A 24,344-nucleotide genomic window follows, 5' to 3' on the forward strand; every position below is an offset into this window, starting at 1 on the left:
CTCTTAGTGTAAAAGGACCAGTCGAGATGTGGGGAGGTAGAATGGCAATGTGTTGGGAGCCTTTCTAAAGGCCACTGCACACTCTTCGAAAAGGTCGATTCAAACTTTTGGCCAAGAGCAAATTGAGATCAAGGGCTTTGTTTTTAAAAATCGAGTCGAAAAGTGTGGAGTGTATGACACAAGTTACAGTTGCTCAATGTCCTCCAACTCCTTTAAAACATTTGTCGCTGATGATGTCACTGTCACCCACATGCAACAGATTATTCTTTGAGCGCCACCTGTCTATGGCATATCTTACAGCTTGACTCTTTTTTTAAAAATTGAAAACTACTTACCTATCTTTATCTCCATTCATTTCTAGCTTGCTCGCTTCCTCTTATCCCGTGTATTTAATCAGTAAAGTATGTCTGAATGTTTCCATGCACCTTGCTTGTTGTTTGTATTGCAAAGCTCGAACTTGCAGTAAACATTGCTCAGGTGGAAAAAGAGAACTTTGGCACCTGTATCACTGGTGAGGTAATGTCAATATCGCCAACCCACCTCTCTTTGCCGATTTCGCGCTTGGAATTATTGTCCCGACACTCGTCTGTCCTTTTGGGTAATTTTGACATCGGGCCTCGTTCGCCTTCAACTACTGGCCTTGCCCTCCCTTCTTGCATCTTTCTTCCAGGGTCTCTATAACATCCGATCCACTCACACGCCTCCTACACCTCCTGTGCTCATAAGTTTGTTGAGAAATATCTTCCATGATGCCATGGACTCTTTTGCTCACTCTCTATTGCCCATCGTCATCCTTGCAGTTTGTTCGTTTCTCCTTAAGTTCATTTGCTGCTGCTTGGTTTTCTTCGAGGTATGATTAGCTGTCGGTTCGTTTGTAGCCTGTTGTGCCCAGCGCCCTGAGCTCCTCCTCATCATCCTCATGAACGTGTGATTTAGATTATAGACAGTAGGAATTTGACATACTTAAAAATTCACCTGTAAAGATGTTGGGCCTGTAGTTTTGGACAGATGAACGACCAGACTGACATTCGTCACGAATCTTTTAAAATAAGTCACGCTGAAATCCATCAAGATGCGCACCTTTACCAGACCTCTCAGTTCTGGTTATAAAGTTTCCCGGAAAAAAAGGACGCTACTCCAAAGTGTGGATATTTACAGAGACGAACCACCTTGTAAAACAAGGGATTGAAATTGTAATCAATGCACCTGAATATTTTATTGCTCCTTGTATTCAGTTGTTTTATATGTTTCTGACGGTTTAAAACCTTGCCTCTGACAAATAAAAAACAACAACAAACAAACAGACTTCCCAGAGACTTATTCTGACGACAGCAGATGTGAATTATTGCCCTGGAATGACCTTCTGCATCAAAGATAATGTACAGAAGGAGGAGTTATCGCTCATCCTCTCACCCTGCGCAACCTCTCGAAGTTAGCAAAGGAGCTGCGTTGGCATTCCTCATTGGTTAGCACAGCGTGACGTCACCCAGCCTCCCGCTCGGCCGACCATCAAAGAACGTTCAAAGCCTTGCCTTCCGCAGCTTGCCTGGCCTGCTGGTGTTGTCTAGAGCATCCGAGAGAGCGGGAGGGACAGCACACAGGCCGACGGAGGGAGGACGAGTGTGTATAGTCTCCCAGGAGGACAGAGGGTGACATTCCCTCAACTTGACATTTAGTGAGCATCTTGCCCTAACTGGTCAAGAGACGAACCTCGCCATCGCCCGTTTGCTGCCAAGTTTTCTTCAAATCAGGACACGGTACTGGCTGAAGATGAAAGCCGTTATCTTAGGTAAGTCGTTTTATTGACTTATTTTTATGACTTTCATCATCTGATGTAGTGCAGAGTTTTAAAAAAATAGGTTTTATAACTTATATCTGATGTAGTCCGCATTCCAAGTAACAATAATTATAGTTTCTTCACTCCTCCACCAACTAGGGAAGCGTTCAGAGTTCACGTATCTTTGTAATTGCTAAATGCTTGGAATGGTTCACCATACAGCTGACCTGGTTAAGGACATAATTTATTAAGTTAATAATAAATAAAGACAGATATTGTTCAAAACATTTCTCTGACTTTCACTGCGCTGAAGAGCGCTTGTTCAACATCTGTTTGTGGTATATTTGCATTTATATCCTTAATTATCTCAGACAAACCAAAAATGCTTGTATTCTGTTTGCACTTAGTCCCCGCAGAAGTGTCTTTTTAATGCAAAGCACTTCCCCACCACCACCACGACCACCACCACCATCATCATCTCATTACGCAGTAGTCTCATGCATGAAGAGTGTGTGGGCGTGTACGTTTGTGTTGTGTGAAAGAGATAGAGAGGGGAGAGACTGGATGAGAGAGGAAATCAAGGAGACAGAGGATGGTTTGTGTTTTATGACAGTTTCGTTTTGACATTTACTGTCTCACTAGCACTCTCTTCGCCCAGCAGGTAATGTTTCCATCGGAAATTCCGGACCCTGACTCTTTTTTAAACATTTTTAATCTTTAGGCAATCGATACAATTATTTCCACCTCCTTTCGGAGTCAGTTACATCATTATCGAGAGATTTTAGTAGAACTGCACGGAAGTGGCGAAGGGGGTCGAACAGTCAACATGTGGAGGATAGTGGGTAGGAGGAGTATCCTCAGCTGCAGATGCCTCATGAATACGTGGCGGTCGTCTGGTGATTGGTGACAACGTCACACACGTGACTAGAGCCTGCTAGTGAGAACGTCACACGTGACTAGGGCCTGCTAGTGAGAACGTCACTCGTGATTAGAGCCTGCTAGTGAGAATGTCACACAGATGACTAGGCCTGCTATAACCAGTACTAGCAAGGCTAGAACTCCATGAGACAAGGACAGGTACCTATAGCCAGCACTACCAAGGCTAAGGCACGTGACTATAGCTGGTACTAGCAATGCAGGAACCAGGCTATGGTACAAACTATGATCCCCATAAAGACAGGTCACTACAGCGGATACACGCAATTTGTAGAAGAAATAGCTACATCCACTGCTCACAAGGCTAGAGTTCTATATGCCCGGTACTAGCAAGGTCTCAGACGGTAGCTACATCACAGACAAAACCACAAAGACGAGGACACTAACGAGTCTAGGATAGCTAGCTGTAGAATTGTCTACTATTCAACACATCGTTATCTCCTGTTTAGTCGTGTCCTCAAATATCCTTGTTATCATCTGTCAGTGTGCATGGATGCATAAACTTCCAGCCCTACGTCCATAATATACTCTTATAAACGGACGAGCGCGCGCGCACACACACACACACACGCGCGCGCACGAAATTTTACCCAGAGAGCAGAAACAATTAAGTTTCTACATAGAAGAAAAGGTATGAAGCGCAAACATTCACAACTGAAACAGAAGAAATTTAAGGTTTTGGCTTGAAAACTTTCGATCGACCATTGACATTTTCTGAGCCATGGTGTAGATGTTAGTAGGCACACTTGTCAGTATTGTCACCGACACTACATTTTACGGCCGTCTCTTCTATTTTGTGTGACAGGTGTTTTACTACTGGTCTCCGGTGTCTTCAACCTTTCCACTCCTGAAGTCCCAGCCGTCATCAATGTCACCGACGCCGTCATTTCAGCAAATGATAAAACAATGGAGACAACTGCAGCGGGAATAGCGAGAACCGAATCCCGCCTTGGAACATCTGAATCTCAAGTGTTGACAACAGAGCCTCGGGTCGTGACGAAGGAACCTTACACCTTGACAAACGAGCCTCATGTCATGACAAGTGCTATAACCAGCGAGCCGCTTGTGGTGACAAGTGGACATGTCATGACAAATGAACCGCAGGTCCTGACCAGCCAACCGCATGTCATGACAAGCAACGCTCCAGTGACTACATCTGAACCTCGCCCCATGACAAACGAACCAGGTGCAACTGCGGCGCCGGTCTCGACAGATGCACCCGTAGTCATGACAACTGAACCAGACGTCCTGACGACTCGACCTCAAAGCACAGATGTCCCGTCGACAGAGCAAACCCCAGAGGAACGAACTCCGGTCTGGACATCTTGTCTTCCGGCAGCAGAAACAGACGCTTCGCAGGACAACTTTGTACCTTTGTTGATGAAACAGTGGTGCAGGTAAACCATTTGGTTTGACTATGTTGCTGCTGTTATAAAGGGTCCCTCCACTCATCTACCTTTCTCTTTCTTTCTAACATATTATCATAAGAAGACTTTGATTCGAAAACGTAAATGTTCGTTTTATTGATATATAGCCGTAGAGGTTCTGGTTGTCTTCTTATCGAAAAGCCGTAGACCGAACATAACAGCAAAACACAAACATTATAACATAAATAAGCATTGATGTGACTCGATGCTTGTAAAGGTGGAAAACGAGGACGAGATACGGATGTCTAAGCAAATGGGTCAGAGCGTATGAACGAACAGAGAGAGAGAAAGAGAAGGAGGGTAGATGCACAGAGAAAAAGAAAGTGTTTGTTTGAGGAAACAGACACTTTCCCGATGTAACACTAACAAGTATCAAACAATCTTTAGGTCCGGTTTGTTATGTTTGTCGATGCATTTCAGCTTTTCTTATTTTTCATTTCTTTGTCAAGAAAAGAGGGTTTGCGACTGTTTATTGCCAATGTGTGCAATCAGCCATGCAGCGGGTAACTTAGCAACAAGAGAATCAGTGGAGCATACCTCCAAACACATATAAATTTATGTCCACCACCTGACGACGAAGGGTACACACCCACTTTGCAATCGTGAAATGTTCGGTACAAACTGTGGAACGGTCGCAGCCTTGTCTTTAGTATCTACACCAGTGGTACTACAGAGGTGAGGCTGGGTGAACCACCATTGTTCTATAAACAGTCATACAGCGGATAAGTATTCCAAACTCGTGTCAGAAGCTATTGGCAGATTAAATAAACTGAAATCGTGTGTCTGGACAGTTAACTCGTGGGGGCAATGGAGGGGAACGATCATGAAGGATGCTGCGATTTGCATTTGGCGAACGTCCAACATTGTGCTCTCCTCCATTTCAATTGCAGATGCCAGGAGGGTGTGTTTGTGTTTTATAGGAAACCTATAGTCGTGTTTTTTCTGAATATTTTTCTTTTAAAAAGAGCAAAGACAACGAGTTAATGAGTAAAAATTTTCATTTTATAAAGTACTAGGCCTATCAGGAAGTGACATATTCATACAGTCGGGATATTAACCTCACGGATATGGGGATATATTACGTAGTTTGGGGAATATCCTTGAGATCCGCACACGAATATAAAGAAACGGTTTATCAGAAGGGGCATGTATGGTGATCTCTTTATACCATAACCTTTAATGCTTGTTTTATATAGCTTTTTTCGCTAGTTTTATTATTGTTTGCTTGCTAAACTGCATTTGTTTTTGGTTCGTTTATATTTTGCATAGAATGTTTTCTGGGAATGCAAAGTTTTATCTTTGCAGTTGCCCTTTTTTTTCAGTGTAACTTCAAGCTAACAACAGCTGGTTTTTTATAAACACATTTAGCTTGGTATGTAGCTCTTCAAATAAAATAAAGACATATAAATATTCGAGGCGTGACACAAAGCGAGAACAGAGACACTTTCGTTAATGTCAGTATATGTGTCCCTAGAAAAAAAAACTAGATACAACACGACAGCAGGGGCCTCACAGATCATGTCTAAGAAGAGTGAGATATGCACGGCTGTCCCAGAAGGTTGGGAGGACAGCAAAGGAACACTATTCCCACAGACTTGATTATGCGTTCAAAAACTGTCCCTGGGTGCCCCTGTGCATGCTGTGTTGTTTGCCAATGCTTAGCAGCAACTGTTCAAACCCGCGATTATCCGTACTTGGCTCACAAAGGAGCGAGTTGTCTGAACATGAGCGAGGGCAACGGGAGTTCTGACGCTGCGCACGAGACACAAAGGACAAGAGGAAATCTTGGCGCAATGCGCATGACTCGGACACGCGCACTGACTGACCGATGGCGGAGGACGTGCCCAGCGAGTGACCGGCGACAACCAGCAGTAAAGTGCGATAAGCCCGGTGTGCCTCCACGCAAAGTACATAAAATGTTTGTGCTCTTGCTTTGGCCCGTTTAGCGCTGCTGAAGCTTAGCATCCCAAGCGTTTAACGACGCAACAAGTGAGGCCGTTAACCACTTTTATCCTCCGGTTCCGTGTGGCCGTTACAGTTGAAAGCTTCATATAACTGCTGTAATCTTTTTCTGAAATAGTACAAACACACACACACGATCGCACGCGCGCGCACATACACACACACGCACACCAAGCGGAAAAATCAGCTTTCTTGTAATTTAGCTGTAAAAACGGAAATAAAGCATTAAAATACGAGAGAAAAATACGGTGAGATAGAGATTAGAAATTGGATACCAGATTTTCAAATTTTCGGAAAAATATCTTTGTGTGCACGTGCGTGCGTGTGTTCGTACACTCGTTCATTTTAGGGAGAGAGAGGAAATATGAAAAACGAGAAAAACTTTTAAGATAGATTAAAAAGACAGCAGGACTAAGGAAACAACAATAACAAGAACATCAGAAACACTGACTGTGTTGTTCATACTTTGTTTGTTTATCAATGGTTAAATGTTTGTCAGAATTTTTAAGGGCAGGTTTATCTTTTGTACCGTATCACATCCTCGTCGTACATGAAGTCAGATCGTATTTTAAGTATTTGTGTTTGAAGAATGCTAAGTCCAGAGGAAAGGACGCCATTGTACAACCGTCTTTTCTTATGTACGCAGCAACTACAATGCCACGATCACGTGTCTGGAGCAAAACCTGACGACCCAGGCTCCATCCAACCCCCTCGATTCCTTCGCCAGACTCCACTTCAACGGTGATGTGCTGAGGAGCAGAAGCGAGCAGCTGTGTCGGTCTTTCTATGGTAAGAAAGTTGTCAGTCAGTGGAGACAGATCGGAACTCCTGTAGTCCATTCTCTTTCTTTCATATACACGCACAAACGAACGCACGCACCCACACACCCAGAAGCATACACCAGTAGGTCAGCACCAAAGAATGGATTAGTACACCAAGAAATGCAGGTAGAGAAAATGTAATACACGCTAGTTCAAGGTGTCTCCGATGTTCATCGTGTGATGACCATAACGCCTTTGAGAAAACATTTTGCTCGTGGATGTCGTCCAGACAGTCGTTAGTGCGGCAAATTAAAAGACAGTTGGACATTCTAGTCAATGGAATGTCTCTGAACAAAGAAAAAGGGGAAAAGGGACAGTGGAAGATGGACAACGGTGGAGACAGAGGAAGATGCAGGAAAAGGCTGTGCGACTGATGTGTTTGGGAGAGAAGGAGAGTTTATTTGCGGAGAATGTCCTCCCCCCTTTCCCCACTTCTCTACCCAGTAGAGGCCGAGCTGGGGAGGAGTGGAGACAAACAGAGTAGAGACATCATGGAACCTCTGTGACGGCAGGAGTGACATCACAGGACAAACTTGACTTGAAAGAGATCCTCGGCCAGGCCTCATAAAATGTTTGCCTGCGAGAAACACATCCACCGCCTTCTCACCTTTCGAGAAAGAGCATCTGTGCTGATGAGCTGCCGCGTGGTCGTCATGGTTACTGGTGTGACCTGCAGAAGTTAGTGTGTGGACCTTTGACCAGAGTGTCCTGAAGGTTGTCTACCTGTCCGTAGTGAGTGGAACTGACCAGAGAACTGAGAAATACTGACACTCGTTCACATTTTTTCGGTATCTCTATCAAAGGTAACGACGCAGTGTGTGTCATATCATCTCCCCCGATGGTTTAACAACCACATTCGTACATCTTCAAATCAGGTTTATTTATTTATTTTTTTAATTATTATTATATATATATATTTTTTTTTTGCTTTTTCAACCTCTCATGACAATGTAGTCCTGGTATCTCAAGAAGTCGAGAGGCATTTTACTCAGGTTTGGGGGAAAATACTTTCGTGCACTAAGTTCAGTTGACTCATTTAAAAAAGTGAACTCTGGTAGACCTTTAAGATGTTTTCGAGGGGTACACTGGAAGATCTCACGGGTCGTCGCAGACGGCCAACGGCGGCCAAACACGATGTTTCATCGTGGCTGTGCCAAAAGTCACGTGCACGGGAGCGGCTGTTAACGGCCCTGTAATGACGTCTGATCTCATCATGTTTAAACTCTCACCTCAGCCACGAGAAGTCAGTGTAAATAGCACTGCAGTCAACAACCTCCCACCCCCACCACACCACCACCCGAAAAAAGGACATCGCACCTAAACCGACTCATTATCGCCTCCGTCTCGTCTAGTGGCACTACCCCCATCTCACCTGTTTTTTTTTTTTTCTTCCATCCTTTTTGATTTGCTTATTTTTTTCCTTCCTGTTTTCTTTGCTTGTTTCTTTCGTTTCTCTTCTAGTCTGTCACATACAGGTGGAGTAACAAGTAATATACACAGGAAAACACTTGTATTCATGTTATAATTTCTTCCCCTTTTACAAAATTTTTCTATTCCCATTGTTATTCTATATTAGGAAAACGGTCCCTAATTAAATTAATAATAATAATAATAATCATCATCATCATCATCATCACCGAAAACATTGAGAGCTAAACTTAGAGCTATGCACGAATACACACGTGACCAGAAGTGAACTTTGTGCAGATATCAGAGGGCAGCTGGAATGCACTCGGCAAAGAAACGAGACTCTGGTCAGCTTGTGCCAGTCCCGCTTCGCCAAAGGCTTGCAGTATGTCTTCGCAGTCCAGCGCGAGAAGATCGCAGACGTGGCTTCTACAAGGAGCTGGCCTGTCAGTAAGTAAGCTTCATCCTTAAAGTGACTCCACCTCAATCGCTAGTTGTTGTAGCACCATTGGTTACAGTGTCAGCACGAACTTGTGTTACTGGACTGCTGGCCGACGATTTTTCCTGTTAACTACGAAAGCGAGGCTGGTGTGTACAAAGCTTCCGGTTTAGTCACATTTATTGTTTAGGCTCCGAGACTAAACAGAAGAACTTTGCAGAGAGCGGTGGTCTCGGCAGACAGACAGCAGTCCACCTGTACATGTCCGTGGTGTCAGCTTCCTATAGCAGGTCTCAGGTCCTCCCACAGGTCCCTGCCGGCAATCCACCTGCAGCCAGCGTTGGATGCGGCAATATTTCGCATGTGCATGGAATCTCCGGTCGGAGAGTCGGTGGAACATTAGACCAAACTAACAGAAGATACAATGGGAACTTGAATGAGCTGGAGATGTTTTCCAGAATAAGCACTGGATTATCAGCGAGTAAGAAATGCTACTGTGGCGATTAACATTCACAGGACTGGGTAAAACAAAGGAAAACACTCAGCAATAGTTATCCTGGAAAATGCTCGAGTATGTAAGCTGGCTGCTTGACACCTGGGATTTCCTACACTTGGGAAGATCAGTCGCATATTTTCCTCTGGATTCAGGCATGGATTCGAGCCCAGTGAGCTCAGACCCTTGAGCCAGGCTTGTGAAGATCAAGGGTGACAATCGACCGAAGGGGAAAAAAGCCAAGCCTGCTGAAATCCTTGAGAAAATGTTTGACAAACGCTTCTCCGCGATAACTCTTGTTGGTCAAAAAAAAAAACAAAAAAAAAAATTGTATAAAATGTTTGAATTCTAGCATGCCACCATAATGTAAGACATTGTGCTATATTAACTTTCGATATGTTCCATTATTTTAAGATTATTTACTGTTTTATTTTATTGTAGTCTCGGTTTATTCCAAGGCGTGACTGTCAGTGTTCTTCACTAAACTAAAAGTCAGGTGTAGCAGTCAGAAGATGTGAGTTCCAGTTTTGAGTTGAACTGAGCCGCGTTCTGTTGCCAGGGTGACGCTTGACACTTCCGGTTGTCTGGGGGCCGCCATGACGGGATGCGACACGAACGTCAAGCGCGACGTCCTCAACTACTACGCCATCTTCACCAACGAAACGTGTGTCGCCAACCCCAGCGTGGCGTACACAACACCTACGTGAGCTTAGGAGGGTTTTATCTGCAATTTATACACACTTCAAACACATGCAATTCATATACTTATTAAAATATTATTTTGTAAAATATGTGTATTTTAAAATTTCTTTCTAAGGTGACCCACCCCCTACTTTCTGTCTGGCATCATTTCTTTCTTTCTCTCTCTCTCTCTCTCTCTCACACACACACACACAACCTGCATTACATTACCTTTTCATACACCTTAGCAAATTGTATCGAACACAAATACAAATTAAACAAAATCTCAGACCACCATCAATGACATCCTCTGGATGTGCATCGCAGATAAACTCTTTATAAAGAGTCGATTCACTGTTGAGCACATTACCAGTTAAGCCTGCAGGCACATCGCTCCCATTAAAAGGTGATTAGATTAAATTTTTTTCACGACAGGCCGCCTCGACGAGAGCCGGAGGACGTGGTCATCGCATGCGCCAAACTTATCGCCGAGACTTTGCCGAGGTCAGCAGCTCCTCCCAAAGACGCATCTCGCGTGGCGCAGGTGATTCACGGACTGAGGGACAATTGCAGGTAAAATACCCTTTGATAAAGCTTAGAAAGATAAAGAACTGGGGCAAATTCCGTTAGGACTCTGCATACCAGTTTGTTTGTTTTTTGGTACCATCCAGCACACTGTTCACCAACAACACCTTAGAGGTTCTTGCTGAAGGTTAACACACTACAAGTGAATGTTCCAGCTTCACCTCAGTCCACTAATATTCTTGCTTCCAGGTCATTTGAAGCTCGCTACAACTGTTATGATGAGAAGCTCAATCAGATTCGGAGTCCAGCTTTCCGTGACCTTTGGCTCATGTCTACATTCAGCAGCAAAAACGCCATCAAAGCACAGAAGGAGTTTTGTGAGGCATTTGAGGGTAACACTTAACATTTTAACTTGAGTAAATCTATATGACATATATCTATATGTTACAAGGAGATGGAAAAAACATTATTAGAAACAGTAACAGCTGCTACAACTGCAGTTAAATACAGTATATTATTAAAAACATCAGGAGAATCCTTACCTGGCGCTTCATTACAAACAAAACTGAAACATATGAGATCAAACTCTTTAAAATTTATAAAATGTTACAGCCATGCAAGGAAGATTTGAGAGAAGACGATCATGATTAGAAAAGATGAAAAATAAAGGAAAGTGAAATTTCTAATTACGAAAGGCGACAATAATGACATGGGAAGAAAAGCTTCGAGAGTGTGTGTGTTTGTGTGTTGTGTGTGCGCGCGCAAGACCAAGAGCTAGAAAGCATTCCCAGACAAGCTAAAACCTCGTGATTTCAAAGAGAAACTCCCCCTGACCTTTCCAGAAAAAAAGGTCGCTGCAGGTACACTCCTTTGTAAAATATCACAGGTAGACAGAGGATGTGGTCCCTCATGACACGGGCGTACTGAGGCAATGAGACGGCAAACCGAGCACTTAGTGCCTCCCTCACGATGCTAATCACACACACCTTGGAAAAAATATCCAAACCGACAAGAGGGAGATGGGGGAAATAACTAACAAGGGAAATTATTCTCCTGTACACCTCCTCATCGAAAACGGATGATCCTTTAATTGATAAAATAAAAGTAAACAAGTCGTTAAGGTAAACAAGTAATGGTGTGATTGTGATCGACTACTCCTCGTTGTTACCTGTGCAGGTGGCTTGGTGAACTCCTTCACGGATCAGTGCTATGCAGACGCCCAGCCCTCGCTGCAAGAGTGTGAGATGGCGTACGGCGAGGAGATCGTCAGCCTGCAGAGCCAGTGGCTGAGCCGAGCCATCGATGACGTCGGCCTGCGCAAAGCAGCGTGCAAGTGAGTGGCTGGTTGTGCGAGACTGGCTGACTGACACAAGTGAGTGGCTGGGTGTGCAAGACAGTATTCTCAGGTAGTCATAACACAGACAGGTGCACACTGTATGTTTATGCAGCCACGGATGCTGTCATGTCACACAAATCCTGATGGTAGCCAGGATGCTGTCATGTCACATAAATCCTGATGGTAGCCAAGGATGCTGTCATGTCACATAAATCCCTATGGCAGCCATTCTCCTTCATGTCACCTGCTTACGTTTCAGTGTCAGTCTGACGAGAGCCACGTGTCTGGGGAGGGCCTTCTCTCACTGCGGCGACCGCCTTGGCAAGACCATGGAGACCAGCGAGCGGGGTTCTCTGCCCTCCATTTGCCTGACTCTTCTTTCTCCTCCGCCGCGCGAGAGCGAGCATGACAGGGGCGACAACCGCGCGCCGAAGGCCGTGCCTGAGCAGGACGGCAGCATCAGCAGCGGCTACAGCAACGTCAACGACAACTCGGTGACCTCTGACCTGGGAGCGAGGGAGTCCATCGCGCGCAAGCAGTCGGGCAACAACGTGTCCGCTTCGCAGAGTGCGGCCGGAAGCTCGGCGGTTGTCATGGAGATCAGTGTCACCGTCTTGATGTTTGCGTTTGTCTTGCGTGGCGCCCTCTTGGCATAAGAAGGTGTAGGGAAAGAAAGATGGGGGAGTAAGTTTGAAGAATCGGTTGGCTTGTTGGGGGGAGGGGAGGTGACAGGGAAGAGGAAGGGTGTAGACTGTAGACTGAAAATACAGAAATTTCATTTTCGGTTGGGGAGGGATAATATAACTGAGGTCAAGGTTAATTACTGGCAGGCTGACCGTGCATCTCTCGTTTCTGTGTGCATGAAGGTTGGGATAAAGACTTTTCCAGGTGTTAGCTATCCCGAGGTGCCTTGCGTTGTACCTACGTGCAGGTGTGCAAGCCAGCAGGTTGTGGGTGCTTGAGGAGGACAGGACAGAGAAATGGAACTTTGTAACTCCCAAGCTTTCGGAATTCGGATTAACGGACATGTCCATTACACTTTTTACATTCGTCGGAAATACAGATGTGTGGCTGACCGGAAAGCGCCCATCCTCCGAATGTTAATATTATTAATGGGCTACATGCTCATACTGATACAGGAAGTGCATTTCAACTAGCGGTTCTCAGCTCGGCGCTCCAGAGCACACAATAGTGGTTCAGTATAGAGACATAATATGAGAGTTTAGCGGGATATATTGTCATTTATTCTGTAATGCAATGCCGTATTCTTTCAAGGTACTGCTTAAGTTTAAATACTTTGTATCACAACAACATTAAATACAATAATTTCTCTCTCGTTTTACATTTGTCAGCAAAACACTTGCACCATCAGCAAAGAATTCCATTATGATTGCTTTTTTTAAAAAAGCCAATATCATTCGTTAATAAAAGATAATTCAGAAATTAATTTAAAGATTTCAAAAGGACGTTCAAATCTTTTATTTTCTTTTTTTTTTTTTTTTTCATTCGAATCTGTATGCCACCTTGATATTTACTCCTAAGTTTGCACCATGTTGTTGGCACGAGCTTTGTGATTGAAATATGCCACCACCTCCATCTTACATCTCCGTGTACAAAGACTTGGAACAGTTTCGTGTGACATGCTTGCTTAGCTCTGTGTGTGTGTGTGGAGGTGGTTGGAATCCTATGTATTGCTGGCGTTTATTCAAATGTCACTCACACACGACGAGTCTGCCTCAACGCTTGCATCCTTTCTGAATGCTAACTAGACATGCACAAGCCTGTATATATACGCATGCGAACACCACCCCAAGGCCCCGGCTGCTGATGACAGGCTCGAATACTCTCATCAGGGACTTCGCCGTGAGTCTTGGACCGCCAGGCCACCCGAGATAAATAATCACCAATAGTAGAAGGCGGGAAGGGTTGAGGGATGGATGGTGTGGCTGTCTCTCTATGTACAGCATTTTGTCATTGTAGGAAGGACACACCTTTGAACATGAGGGGATAGATGGTGTGGGAAGCGACACACCTTCGAACAGTCATTTATGTTCAGCCTGAGCACAGCAAAGAGGTGATCCGCACCGGCTCCGCTTTGCCGACTTAGTTTTCTTGTGAAATGTTGGCTTCTAGATCAATGAACGAAAGCTATAAAGAAATTAATTTAAAATTAAATGAATGAAAATGGAAAATAAAGTCAAATTTTTTTGTGGTTTGGGTGTTTTAAAAGAATAAAGGGGAAACAACTGGGAGGTTGACAGGTCGCAGGCTGTCAGGACAAGAGCAGGTTATTTTCCTTCCTTGTCAGGATGGACAGAATATTTTGTAATTAAACACAAAGTGAACAGACTAGTGTAATCTCTCAAGTCGACTTCACAGAGAAAGCAACAGGGATGTAATCACACAAGACCACTTCTCTAAGTGTTCAGGTGTTAACAATCAGACCCAGAGAAGTGTCACGTGGTCAGGGAACAGGCCGACTTCTTCAACCAAAGTAAACAAATGTCTAACAAGGAAACATTTTTAATTTCAAAAAGATTTTTTTATCCGACAGCAGTGACTGGTATCCTCAAACAAGCCTTCTGTACATAAAGAAAATAAAGAAAATGCTGATTTTTGTTGTTGTAAGCAATTTGACTTTCCAAAAAACTGTTTGTATGATAGTACATAATGTTTATGTATTAAAGAACTTTAATTATTCAATGATAGAACTTGAGTGCAACGAAACATAATTACTCTCAAAGTTTATAATATTCGTAACAATGTTTGCAATAAATACATATTGACATGATGATACACTGCAGAATATACCACCTTCAACATACACTACATCGGACTACACTACACTACACAACTTGTATTCATGTAACAGTTTTTCATTTCCGGTGGTGGTGATAGGAAACACTTGTAGTGAGTGGCCTTCAATGATTTTTTAAATGGTGTTCTGTCAGTTTACTAGTGGTTTTCATTGGATTTTTAGTGTTTTTCTTGAGTAATCTTTTATTAGATAATTCTCGCTTGTCACAGTGTGTATATTTTCAGTGGATTGGTTCTAGTGTAGCTCTTACTGTAGTGGTGGTCTGTTCTTGAATACCTATGTTCCCCCTAAAGGCTGTCTACTCATGCTCATACCTGCTGAGCAAAAGACGGTGTAAGTCTCTTCCTTGTGTTTAGTGAACAACGAAAATTGTTTAATTAAAGCATTTTATATTATACATCATGACTTGTGTTATACTGAGCGGGCGTGCACACGAAGATGCATGGATGTGTGTGTGTGTGTGTGTGTGTGTGTGTGTGTGTGTGTGTGTGTGTGTGTGTGTGTTGTGTGTGTGTAGGCATCTGTGTATACGAGACGGACAGACCGATCAGTCAGACAGATATGCAAACAACTAGGCAAATACACACACACACACACACACACGCACGCACGCACACATATGAAAAAAGATAGAGTAAAATCTAGTTTCAAACATTCATTTACTGGCGCTTTTGCTCAGAAGTTGCAGTCATCATCAGCAATATCCTACAGCCGCATTTGACACTTAGAAGCTACTCTGATATAAAGCTGCTTGACAGTTCTCTTGTCCCAAGACAAAGTCACTATTTCACAGGGATCAGTATCATTCAGGTGAGTTTTAATCGGAGCAGTATGTTGTGGCCCTCTTGAACACCCTCGTGACACTGTGAAAACAACAAAAAATTATAAATGTTTGTCACAACCCAAAGTATAGCATGGCATTGCTAATATCATCAACAGCAGCAAACAAGTCTATGATCTCTTTTTTTATCTTCTGTCTTCTCTGCTTATTTTAATCACTCTTCCTTTTCTTCTGTATCTTTTATGTAAGCTGGACGTAGTTATGTCCTTTTAATTTTTAACTTTTGAGTTGGCCGTAAAGCGTCATGAAGCAAAGACCAAGAGATATGGCAATCCATTTGAAAGCTAACATGAAAACAAAAGGACAGACAGACAGAGGGAAAAGGAGGAAGAGAACTATGGACGGATGAGAAGGTGTAAGAAACTGTGGGGGACTACTCACTGATCGCGGAAGGTGGGGTCCAGAGTCTGGGAGTAGAAGACGTTGATGGCGATGTCAGGGAAGTTGATCAGGATGGAGCACACCTCACCCTGGTAGAAGCAGTTGTTTTCTGGTTTGTTCTCGAACAAATACTCGCCCAGAGCAGTGTTGAGGTTAGGGCAAGAGTTGCCGCCTCTTGACTGCACGTTCCTGGTGATGCACTGAAGAACTGTCTGCACGTAGTTTCTCACCTGCACCAGAAGATTCCTAGTAAGTCTATCATCAAGACTGTGACACAGTTCCAATATTTTACCTTTTTACCCACAAACTAAACAGGAACAAACACGTGCAATGCTTAACTTTCGTCGACCCATCAGCAATTTTACTCCAGCATTCCTCTTTTCTTACTTTCATCCCCTACTCCCTTCTCTATCTTCTTGCTACAGAACAGAGAAACAAACTAAACCAACCAACCAAACAAACAAACAAACAAACAAACAAACAAACAAACAACAAACAAACAAACAAACAAACAAACAAACAAACAAACAAGCAAACAAACAAAGCTTCGGAAATGTTCCAGAAAATAAAAAAAGCTCGGGAATCACCTTGTTGTCATATCTTCCGCTGGCGACTTGGGTCTCGGCGAAATTGCACATTTTCTGGGTCTGACAGATATCACCACCACAGGTCTGCGCCTGCGTCAGCAGCAAGCAGTTGGAGCTCGCCTGGACGTCGCCGCAAGCAGCTGCAACACGTCAGCAGCAAAGCCTGCATACACTGAGGTCGTCGTATGCAGCTGTCTGAACCATCACTACATTGGTTTAAAATCTTTCTGATTAATAAAGAGCATCAAAATATTATTGTTAGCAAGCGCATGAACACGAGGAAGGTTGAGCTTTATTAACAGGGAGAATGAAGGAGTCGGGTACGGGGAGAAACGACTCGTGCTCCCAGTCGAGGCTACCCAGGCTAGTTATCAAGCTGTCATCGTGTATGAAGGAAAGACATTCTGAAAAGCGCAAGGAATCCAAGATCAACAAATTCTAAGCCAGACGAATCAAGGAGCACAGCAAAATGAAAATATTTTACCGGTTAAGCGAGAAAATGAGATCGTAACTTGAGAGCAGAAGGCGCAGACTGTTTACCGGGTGGAAGGTGTGTAGATAATATGTGTTGTGCTTTTACTTACACGAACCGACGTTCCCTTGAATAGGAGGCTGGGTGCCGCCCGGTGTTTGCGGGTTTCCAGGCTGGCTTGGGTAAGTTCCTGGGTAGTAGGGCCCTGGAGTCAGGGAACCAGGATAAGTGGAACCTGGATAAGTGGAGCCTGGGGTTTGAGAACCTGGATAAGTGGAACCTGGGGTTTGGGAGCCTGGTGTTTGGGAACCTGGGGTTTGGGAGCCAGGATATGTAGAACCAGGATAAGTAGATCCTGGAGTCTGTGAACCAGGATATGTGGAACCTGGATAAGTGGAGCCTGGTGTTTGGGAACCTGGATAAGAGGAACCTGGGGTCTGGGAGCCAGGATACTTAGAACCAGGATAAGTAGATCCTGGAGTCTGGGAACCAGGATAAGTGGAGCCTGGTGTTTGGGAACCTAAGAACCTGGATAAGTTGAGCCTGGGGTTTGGGAGCCAGGATACTTAGAACCAGGATAAGTAGATCCTGGAGTCTGGGAACCAGGATAAGTTGAGCCTGGTGTTTGGGAACCTGGATAAGGGGAGCCTGGGGTTTGGGAGCCAGGATACGTAGAACCAGGATAAGTAGATCCCGGAGTCTGTGAACCAGGATATGTGGAACCTGGATAAGTTGAGCCTGGGGTTTGGGAGCCAGGATACTTAGAACCAGGATAAGTAGATCCCGGAGTCTGTGAACCAGGATATGTGGAACCAGGATAAGTTGAGCCTGGTGTTTGGGAACCTGGATAAGTGGCACCTGGGGTTTGGGACCCAGGATATTGAGAACCAGGATAGTAGCCTGGAGTTTGGGAGCCAGGATAGGTAGATCCTGGAGTTTGAGAACCGGGGTAATGAGAACCAGGAGTTTGCGATCCGGGATAAGTAGAACCAGGTGTTTTAGAACCTGGAGTCTGTGAACCAGGATAGTAAGAACCTGGTGTTTGGGAGCGGGGATCAGTTGATCCTGGAGTTTGTGAACCAGGATAAGGAGAGCCTGGTGTTTGGGAGCCAGGATACTGAGAACCTGGGTTTGGGAGCCAGGATACTGAGAACCTGGCGTTTGGGAGCCAGGATACTGAGAACCAGGGGTCTTTGAACCAGGGTAGTAACCAGGGTAGTAAGAACCCGGAGTTTGCGATCCGGGATAACTAGAACCAGGTGTTTTAGAACCTGGAGTCTGTGAGCCAGGATAGTAAGAACCTGGGGTTTGTGAGCCAGGATATTGAGAACCTGGTGTTTGGTAGCCCGGACCAGTAGATCCTGGAGTTTGTGAACCAGGATACTGTGAACCTGGTGTTTGGGAGCCAGGGTACTGAGAACCAGGAGTTTTTGAACCAGGAGTTTGGGAGCCCGGATAAGTAGATCCTGGGTATGTAGAACCTGGTGTATAGGAGCCTGGGTATGGTGAACCTGGGTATGTAGAGCCTGGATTAGAGGAACCTGGCGTATTTGAGCCTGGGTACGAAGAACCAGGGGGTTGTGAACCTGGGTAGCTAGATGGAAAACCATTCTGTGTCTGTGAGCCGGAGTTGGGATAGTAGCCGGTACCTGGACTAACTGGTTTGTTTGTAGGACCATTGTTATAACCAGGACCAGTACCTGTGTTCCCCTGGATTCCTGGAGTCTTCGTCATCCCAGCGTTGTTGCCCCAAGGATCTGGAGTTGTAGCAGAGCCTGGATAAGGACCAGTATTTGGGTTGTAACCAGGTCCAGTTCCTGGGTTGTAGCCAGGTCCAGTTCCTTGGCGGTAGTCAGGTCCAGTTCCGGGATAGATTCCAGGTCCAGTCCCTGGGGTGTAACCAGGTCCAGTTCCGGGGGTGTAGCCAGGTCCAGTTCCGGGATAGATTCCAGGTCCAGATCCGGGGGTGTAGCCAGGTCCAGTTCCGGGAGTGTAGCCAGGTCCAGTTCCTGGGCGGGAGCCAGGTCCAGTTCCTGGGGTGTAGCCAGGTCCGGTTCCGGAGTGTAGCCAGGTCCAGTTCCTGGGCGGGAGCCAGGTCCAGTTCCAGGGTGGTAGCCAGGTCCAGTTCCAGGGTGGTAGCCAGGTCCAGTGCCTGGATTGTAGCCAGGTCCAGTTCCGGATGTAGCCAGGTCCAGTTCCAGGGATAGCCAGGTCCAGTGCCTGGGGATAGCCAGGTCCTGTCCCTGGATTGTAGCCAGGTCCAGTTCCGGGATAGATTCCAGGTCCAGATCCGGGGTGTAGCCAGGTCCAGTTCCGGGGGTGTAGCTAGGTCCAGTTCCTGGGGTGTATCCAGGTCCAGTTCCTGGGCGTGTATCCAGGTCCAGTTCCTTGACGGTAGTCAGGTCCAGTCCCTGGAGTGTAGCCAGGTCCAGTTCCGGGGGTGTAGCTAGGTCCAGCTCCTGGGTAGCCAGGTCCAGTTCCTGGATTGTAGCCAGGGACGTGTGGCCCCTTAGGTCCCCATTGTTTCCCCAAGGATCTTGAGTGGGTTTGCCGCCTGGCTTTGTCATACCTGCTTTGTTGCCCCAAGGATCTGGAGTGGTATTGTAACCGGGATACTTGGTGTGACTGCCGCCATTTCCATTTTTGTCTGGTCCGTTGCCATTTCCCCAAGGATCTTTTGCGGGTTGCGGTGCACGACCACATCCACTGCCTCCACTACCTCCACTGCTTCCACAGCCACCAGCAACCAGCTGCACCACCATAGATACAGTCAATCTTGAGTTATTTTAAAATTCTTTAGCAGCACATATGACTACAAACTAAACTCGATTAGCGGTCTAAGCCAGGGTTAGCGTGGAAAAATCTTATAAACCATTACTTGTAACATTGTGCGTGTACATTGTCGAACAGGGCTTCCTCACCCTCATTCCCTGCCTCCCGAACCCCAAGTAAACCACTAGCATCTGGTACAAAGCATTAAAATGAATGGTTTAAGCTACAAATTTACACCAGACCTAGTCCTTCCAAAACATTAAATAACATTCGATCGTCCCCATAATGTTCAGAAGGCATTTTCAACTTCTGATATATAATAGTATATAATTTTATAATGAGTTGCAAATAAAATCAGGCGAAACTTCACAGAATATTAGTTTCAATAAGAAAAAGCTTCTAATACAATGAAAAAAAAAACTATTTTCTCTCATCATCAGAAAATGTCGGCGATAAGACACGACTGTCTTGTCTACTTCAACATGTTTTAAAACACAAATTTATCTCATCTCATCAAAATTTTAAGCCAGTTTGTATTAAGTAAATACACGTTCAGTGTAAATCAATTAATTTGAAAGAAAACTGACCATACATTTTACAGAGATTTGAAAGTTTCAATTTCATTTATATTCCCATGAATGGCGCCTCCCTCTACTCTGTTATTCGGGAGGAAGACGTCCAGGACTCTGGAAACGCCAAAGATCAACTTTATGTTCAGATGAAATAAGTATAATCGTACTTACAGTTGAATCTGGAGCCAGGGCCAAGAAAGCAGCTGCGGCTGCGACAAAGATTAATGAGTTCATCCTGTGAGCCTGTTGGTGAGAGTCGGCTCACTGTCTGCTCTTGCAACCACCCTGCAGTCTCAGACAGACGCAGAGAGCGAAACATCTTGTACTCGAGGCTGTTTTATACCTACAGAGCTTTGTCCAACCTGGGAAAATATGTTTGCAGGGATTACGTCATGGGTGGGTAAGAAAACAAGCACAGGGATGGGGTACATGGGGACAGCCACTTGATAGTCACGACAGGAAACGCGGACGGAATACGGCAGCACCGGCCGCCATGTTGCGTGTGCTGCCTGTTGACTTTTGCAGAGAAGGGCCTCGTGTTGTTCTCCCGCCCACTTACACAAAGGTTGCGTGTCTACAGCAGAAGGTTAAGCACGCGCGTGTTTGCACGAGCCACCAAAGTCTGACCCCTCGATAGGTGTGCAAGTGACAGGTAAACTGAACTAAACTTTCAGATTAACTCCCGGCAAAATGGATTTACGACGGACCGGTGACAGGTTTGGTTTGGCTAAGCACGCCGGTGCACGTGCAATAATCCCTACATCATGCATATTTATCATGCAGGGAACTGATGGAGTCTGTGTAAACGAGTCATCTCGTCCTTTGCTGAGGGTCGTCTGCTGGAGGAGTGAAACAAGGTGCGCTTCAATCGGTTGGACATTAGAATTTACCTGCTTATCTTCTGGGCAACATTTATAATCAGAGTTAGAACTGAACAGAAAACAGAGACGAAACAAAAACTGTTTAAGTTGACATTTGAACAAGTTTCTGTATCAGCAAAAATGTAAACAACTCTCCTTTGACTAAAAATCACGGTTTTCACTACTAGTCACAAAGAAACAGACATAAAAGGATGCTCTTAGCAAGCGTCGAGAAGATATACCAATAATGGTGATAGTTGATAATTTCATCTATTTCCAAACCATTTCCTTAGCGTCCAATATTTTTTTGGTTTGAAATAAACTCTTGAGCGAAGTGCTTACCCTCAAAAAATGAGTTCAGAGCTAAGCATTCCAAAGACTGAGCTGGATCGGTCATCCAAGAAAAGAGACGACAAAATCTAGCAAAAGTCAAAGGTCGGAGGTAAGGTTAAGAGTTTTGGTGGTGAAAAATATCGTTTGGAAAGGTCAACTTTCACGGGTAAAAAGCTGCATTCTCAAATATTCTTATTTCATGATGTGATAAACAATCATTGCGATAGTCGGCAGTCCGATTTTAATCCGGTGGTGCTTGATTCGTATTCGAATGATAAATTTCCTTAATAGGATAATACAGATCATTTTGTTTTTTGTTTGTTTTTTAAGCCTTACCGGCAAAATAAACCAGGTTTATAACTAAATTGAAATTATATTCTCTTATAATTGTTTTAGACCATACAATTTCACACAAAAAAATATTCTGGTGGTATTTTTGAATAGGCACAACAAAATATTATATTAATGTTTTTTGCACACCTGCATGTGTCAAGAAAACAGAAGTGACAAAAGAGTAGTATAATTTCTAGTGTGGTGAATTTGAAGGGTAAAGATGAACTCATCAGTAAAAAAAAAAAAAAAAAAAAAAAAACAGACCAGGACACAATATGCTGTTTGTGACTGCTCTCTTCAACACTCAGATCGACTTTGTACTTATAGTCATTCCCTAAATCGCCGGAGGATAACATTGTTCAAAGAACTGTATATACAGATCTCTGATTTGTTCAAACTTCGTCCCCACACCCTACTCAAGAATTTGTTCAAAAACATTTCAAAAGTGATTGTTACCCAGTCACTGATACAGCACCAGCAGGTCTTGGACTTTTACTAACACGAAGAGACGTGTAGGTGAGCTGCTGTCTGTCTGCCGAGACCAAAGCTCGGCCCCTTCGTGAAGTTGTCCGTAGCTAGTCTCGGCGAGCCTAAACAATGAATGTGACTAAACCGGAAGCTTTGTACACACCAGCCTCGTTCTAGTAATTAAGCTGAAACGTGGCAAAACCGGCAAGCTGTTCTGTAAATCGCCTCGTTCTACGAGTTAACTGAAAAAAAATCGTCTGCGAGCCATTCAGGGGATACAGATTACTGGCAACGGGTCTCTCCAGTGTAATGATCTGCTTTCCTAGTGGCAGGTGAGACTGGCGATGTTTTAAGGATTTTATCTTTTTATCTTTCCCCCTCCCAATGCCGAAAAAGATTTCTCAACTTCCGACACGCGACGAACTGCGAAAATGTCTTACATGTAGCTAGTAACAGGACAGCTTTTCTTTTACTTTATTTCGTAATATTCTCTATCCCTCCAGGTAAAATGTGCGAACTGTAAACAGTACACATTATTTTTTCCATGCTTTCAATTCCCAATCCTCAGTTTCGACAGGCCTTAATTTAAACTTCAGGCTTGTTAAGACAATGTTATAATCTGCTGCCTGTGTCTAACCATCAATATATTATCACGTTTTTGTCGTTGACACTGGTTGTAAAACTTCTTGACATTAGGATGAAGTCAATTGTTATGGACCATGCAAACCATCTGGAGAGGCCAAGTTGCGATCCTCCAATCCTTGCGGGGATGAGGATACTGGCTATGATGAGTGCACTCTTTACGAGCCTTGAGCCCCTGTCCTTGGTTTCTCCTAGCCTGAACTTGCCTTCCGGCCCTGCCAATGGTTGGTGGGTGTCTGGGGAAATGGCCGGGGAGGTCTTGTTACCATCGCATCATATGGAAAACACGCGGAGCTGATGATTTATCTCCATTCCACCGAGCCTCATGAAGAACATGGAGAGCTCATGTTTGTGAGCTTCTTGAGTTAACCAGTAAGCGAATAAGGAAGGGTAGTACAGCCTGGAGATGTAGTGGTAAAGTGTTAACTTGTCACCATTAGGCAAGTTAGTCAGGTTTGTGAGGATCTGAATCCAGGACAAATCCCGGAACCTTTTTCTTTCGATGTGACACGTCTTTCCAGGGCTGGTTGTTCTACGGCGTGTGCCAAGTCCTTCCATTCTCTCTCCCATCTTTCCAACCCATTACCCATTATTGCAAAGTCATTATTACAAGAAAGCTTTTTACTATCAAATAAAGCTACCAGCTGGTGTTTATAATGTCAGTGGTTTCTGATATTCGAATCACATAGGAAAGCCAGGGCTGGTCATAACGTTAAGGTGGGTAGACACCCGAGTGTGGTCTGCTGGATACCCAAGAGCTGCAGGGCAGAATATTCCGAAAAAAGGAAGCTAGGGAGAAGAGATGGACACCACTCTCACAAAAATCTGAGATTTATGATCTGAAGCATCTGATCATCATTAGAAACCAAAGAGCACCGTGTCTAAAGGGGAATTTCTGTTTTATTTGAGCCAACAACTAGGACTGTATGGCACAAAAGCACCTGACCCTAGAATCTTTGTCTATGGATCTGCATATGAAAGACAGAACCGAACTCTTTTCACTGCAGTAACTTTCCTTGGCCTGTTTCTACTGGGTTGGCAAGGGCAACAGGTGCAAGAAATCCTTGAGTCTGCGACTTCAATTCCACGGTTCACTGATCACCTGATCAACATGTAAGCGATTATAATGAGTCAGTCTTCACAAGACATATACTTGTCAAGGCACTGCACACTGTAAGCAACATTTGTCTTTCACATTTCTGATTACCAAATCATTTGGCAAAGTTCATGACAAGGTAAAGATGTAATAGTCATTTTTGATGTTTACACAAAACGTGTCTACGCTACCCACATAAACAAAATTTTTTATATAACTTTAATTAAATCTTTCATGACAGAGGAATTAAAATTTTTAAACATTTCATATTGACATTGTGACACAAAACGTGTAACAACAGTAGTTTAATAATACTGTCTCCATAGAAGTTTAGTTCCATCCCTTGACTTTGTTTACAAATTCGT

General features: G+C 44.3%; 2 protein-coding genes across 2 annotated transcripts; one reads left to right on the forward strand and one right to left on the reverse strand.

Moving 5' to 3' along the window:
- Positions 1-1,519: 1,519 nt before the first annotated feature.
- Positions 1,520-15,019, forward strand: LOC112559745. The gene is made up of 9 exons (XM_025231128.1): positions 1,520-1,789; positions 3,519-4,110; positions 6,749-6,891; positions 8,631-8,780; positions 9,822-9,965; positions 10,379-10,516; positions 10,718-10,860; positions 11,645-11,801; positions 12,064-15,019. Exons 4-9 carry the CDS (start codon positions 8,650-8,652, stop codon positions 12,458-12,460), a joined length of 1,110 nt encoding a protein of 369 aa, XP_025086913.1. The 5' UTR covers positions 1,520-1,789; positions 3,519-4,110; positions 6,749-6,891; positions 8,631-8,649; the 3' UTR covers positions 12,461-15,019.
- Positions 15,020-16,432: 1,413 nt separating this feature from the next.
- Positions 16,433-19,665, reverse strand: LOC112559679 (putative per-hexamer repeat protein 5). The gene is made up of 4 exons (XM_025231013.1): positions 19,159-19,665; positions 17,432-19,123; positions 17,016-17,288; positions 16,433-16,571 (listed from the first exon to the last, which is right to left on the reverse strand). The coding sequence occupies exons 1-3, from the start codon at positions 19,663-19,665 to the stop codon at positions 17,115-17,117; spliced, it is 2,373 nt and encodes a 790-aa protein (XP_025086798.1). The 3' UTR covers positions 16,433-16,571; positions 17,016-17,114.
- Positions 19,666-24,344: the final 4,679 nt, after the last annotated feature.

The sequence above is a fragment of the Pomacea canaliculata genome, linkage group LG3, assembly GCF_003073045.1.
Source record: "Pomacea canaliculata isolate SZHN2017 linkage group LG3, ASM307304v1, whole genome shotgun sequence".
NCBI classification, from domain to species: domain Eukaryota; kingdom Metazoa; phylum Mollusca; class Gastropoda; order Architaenioglossa; family Ampullariidae; genus Pomacea; species Pomacea canaliculata.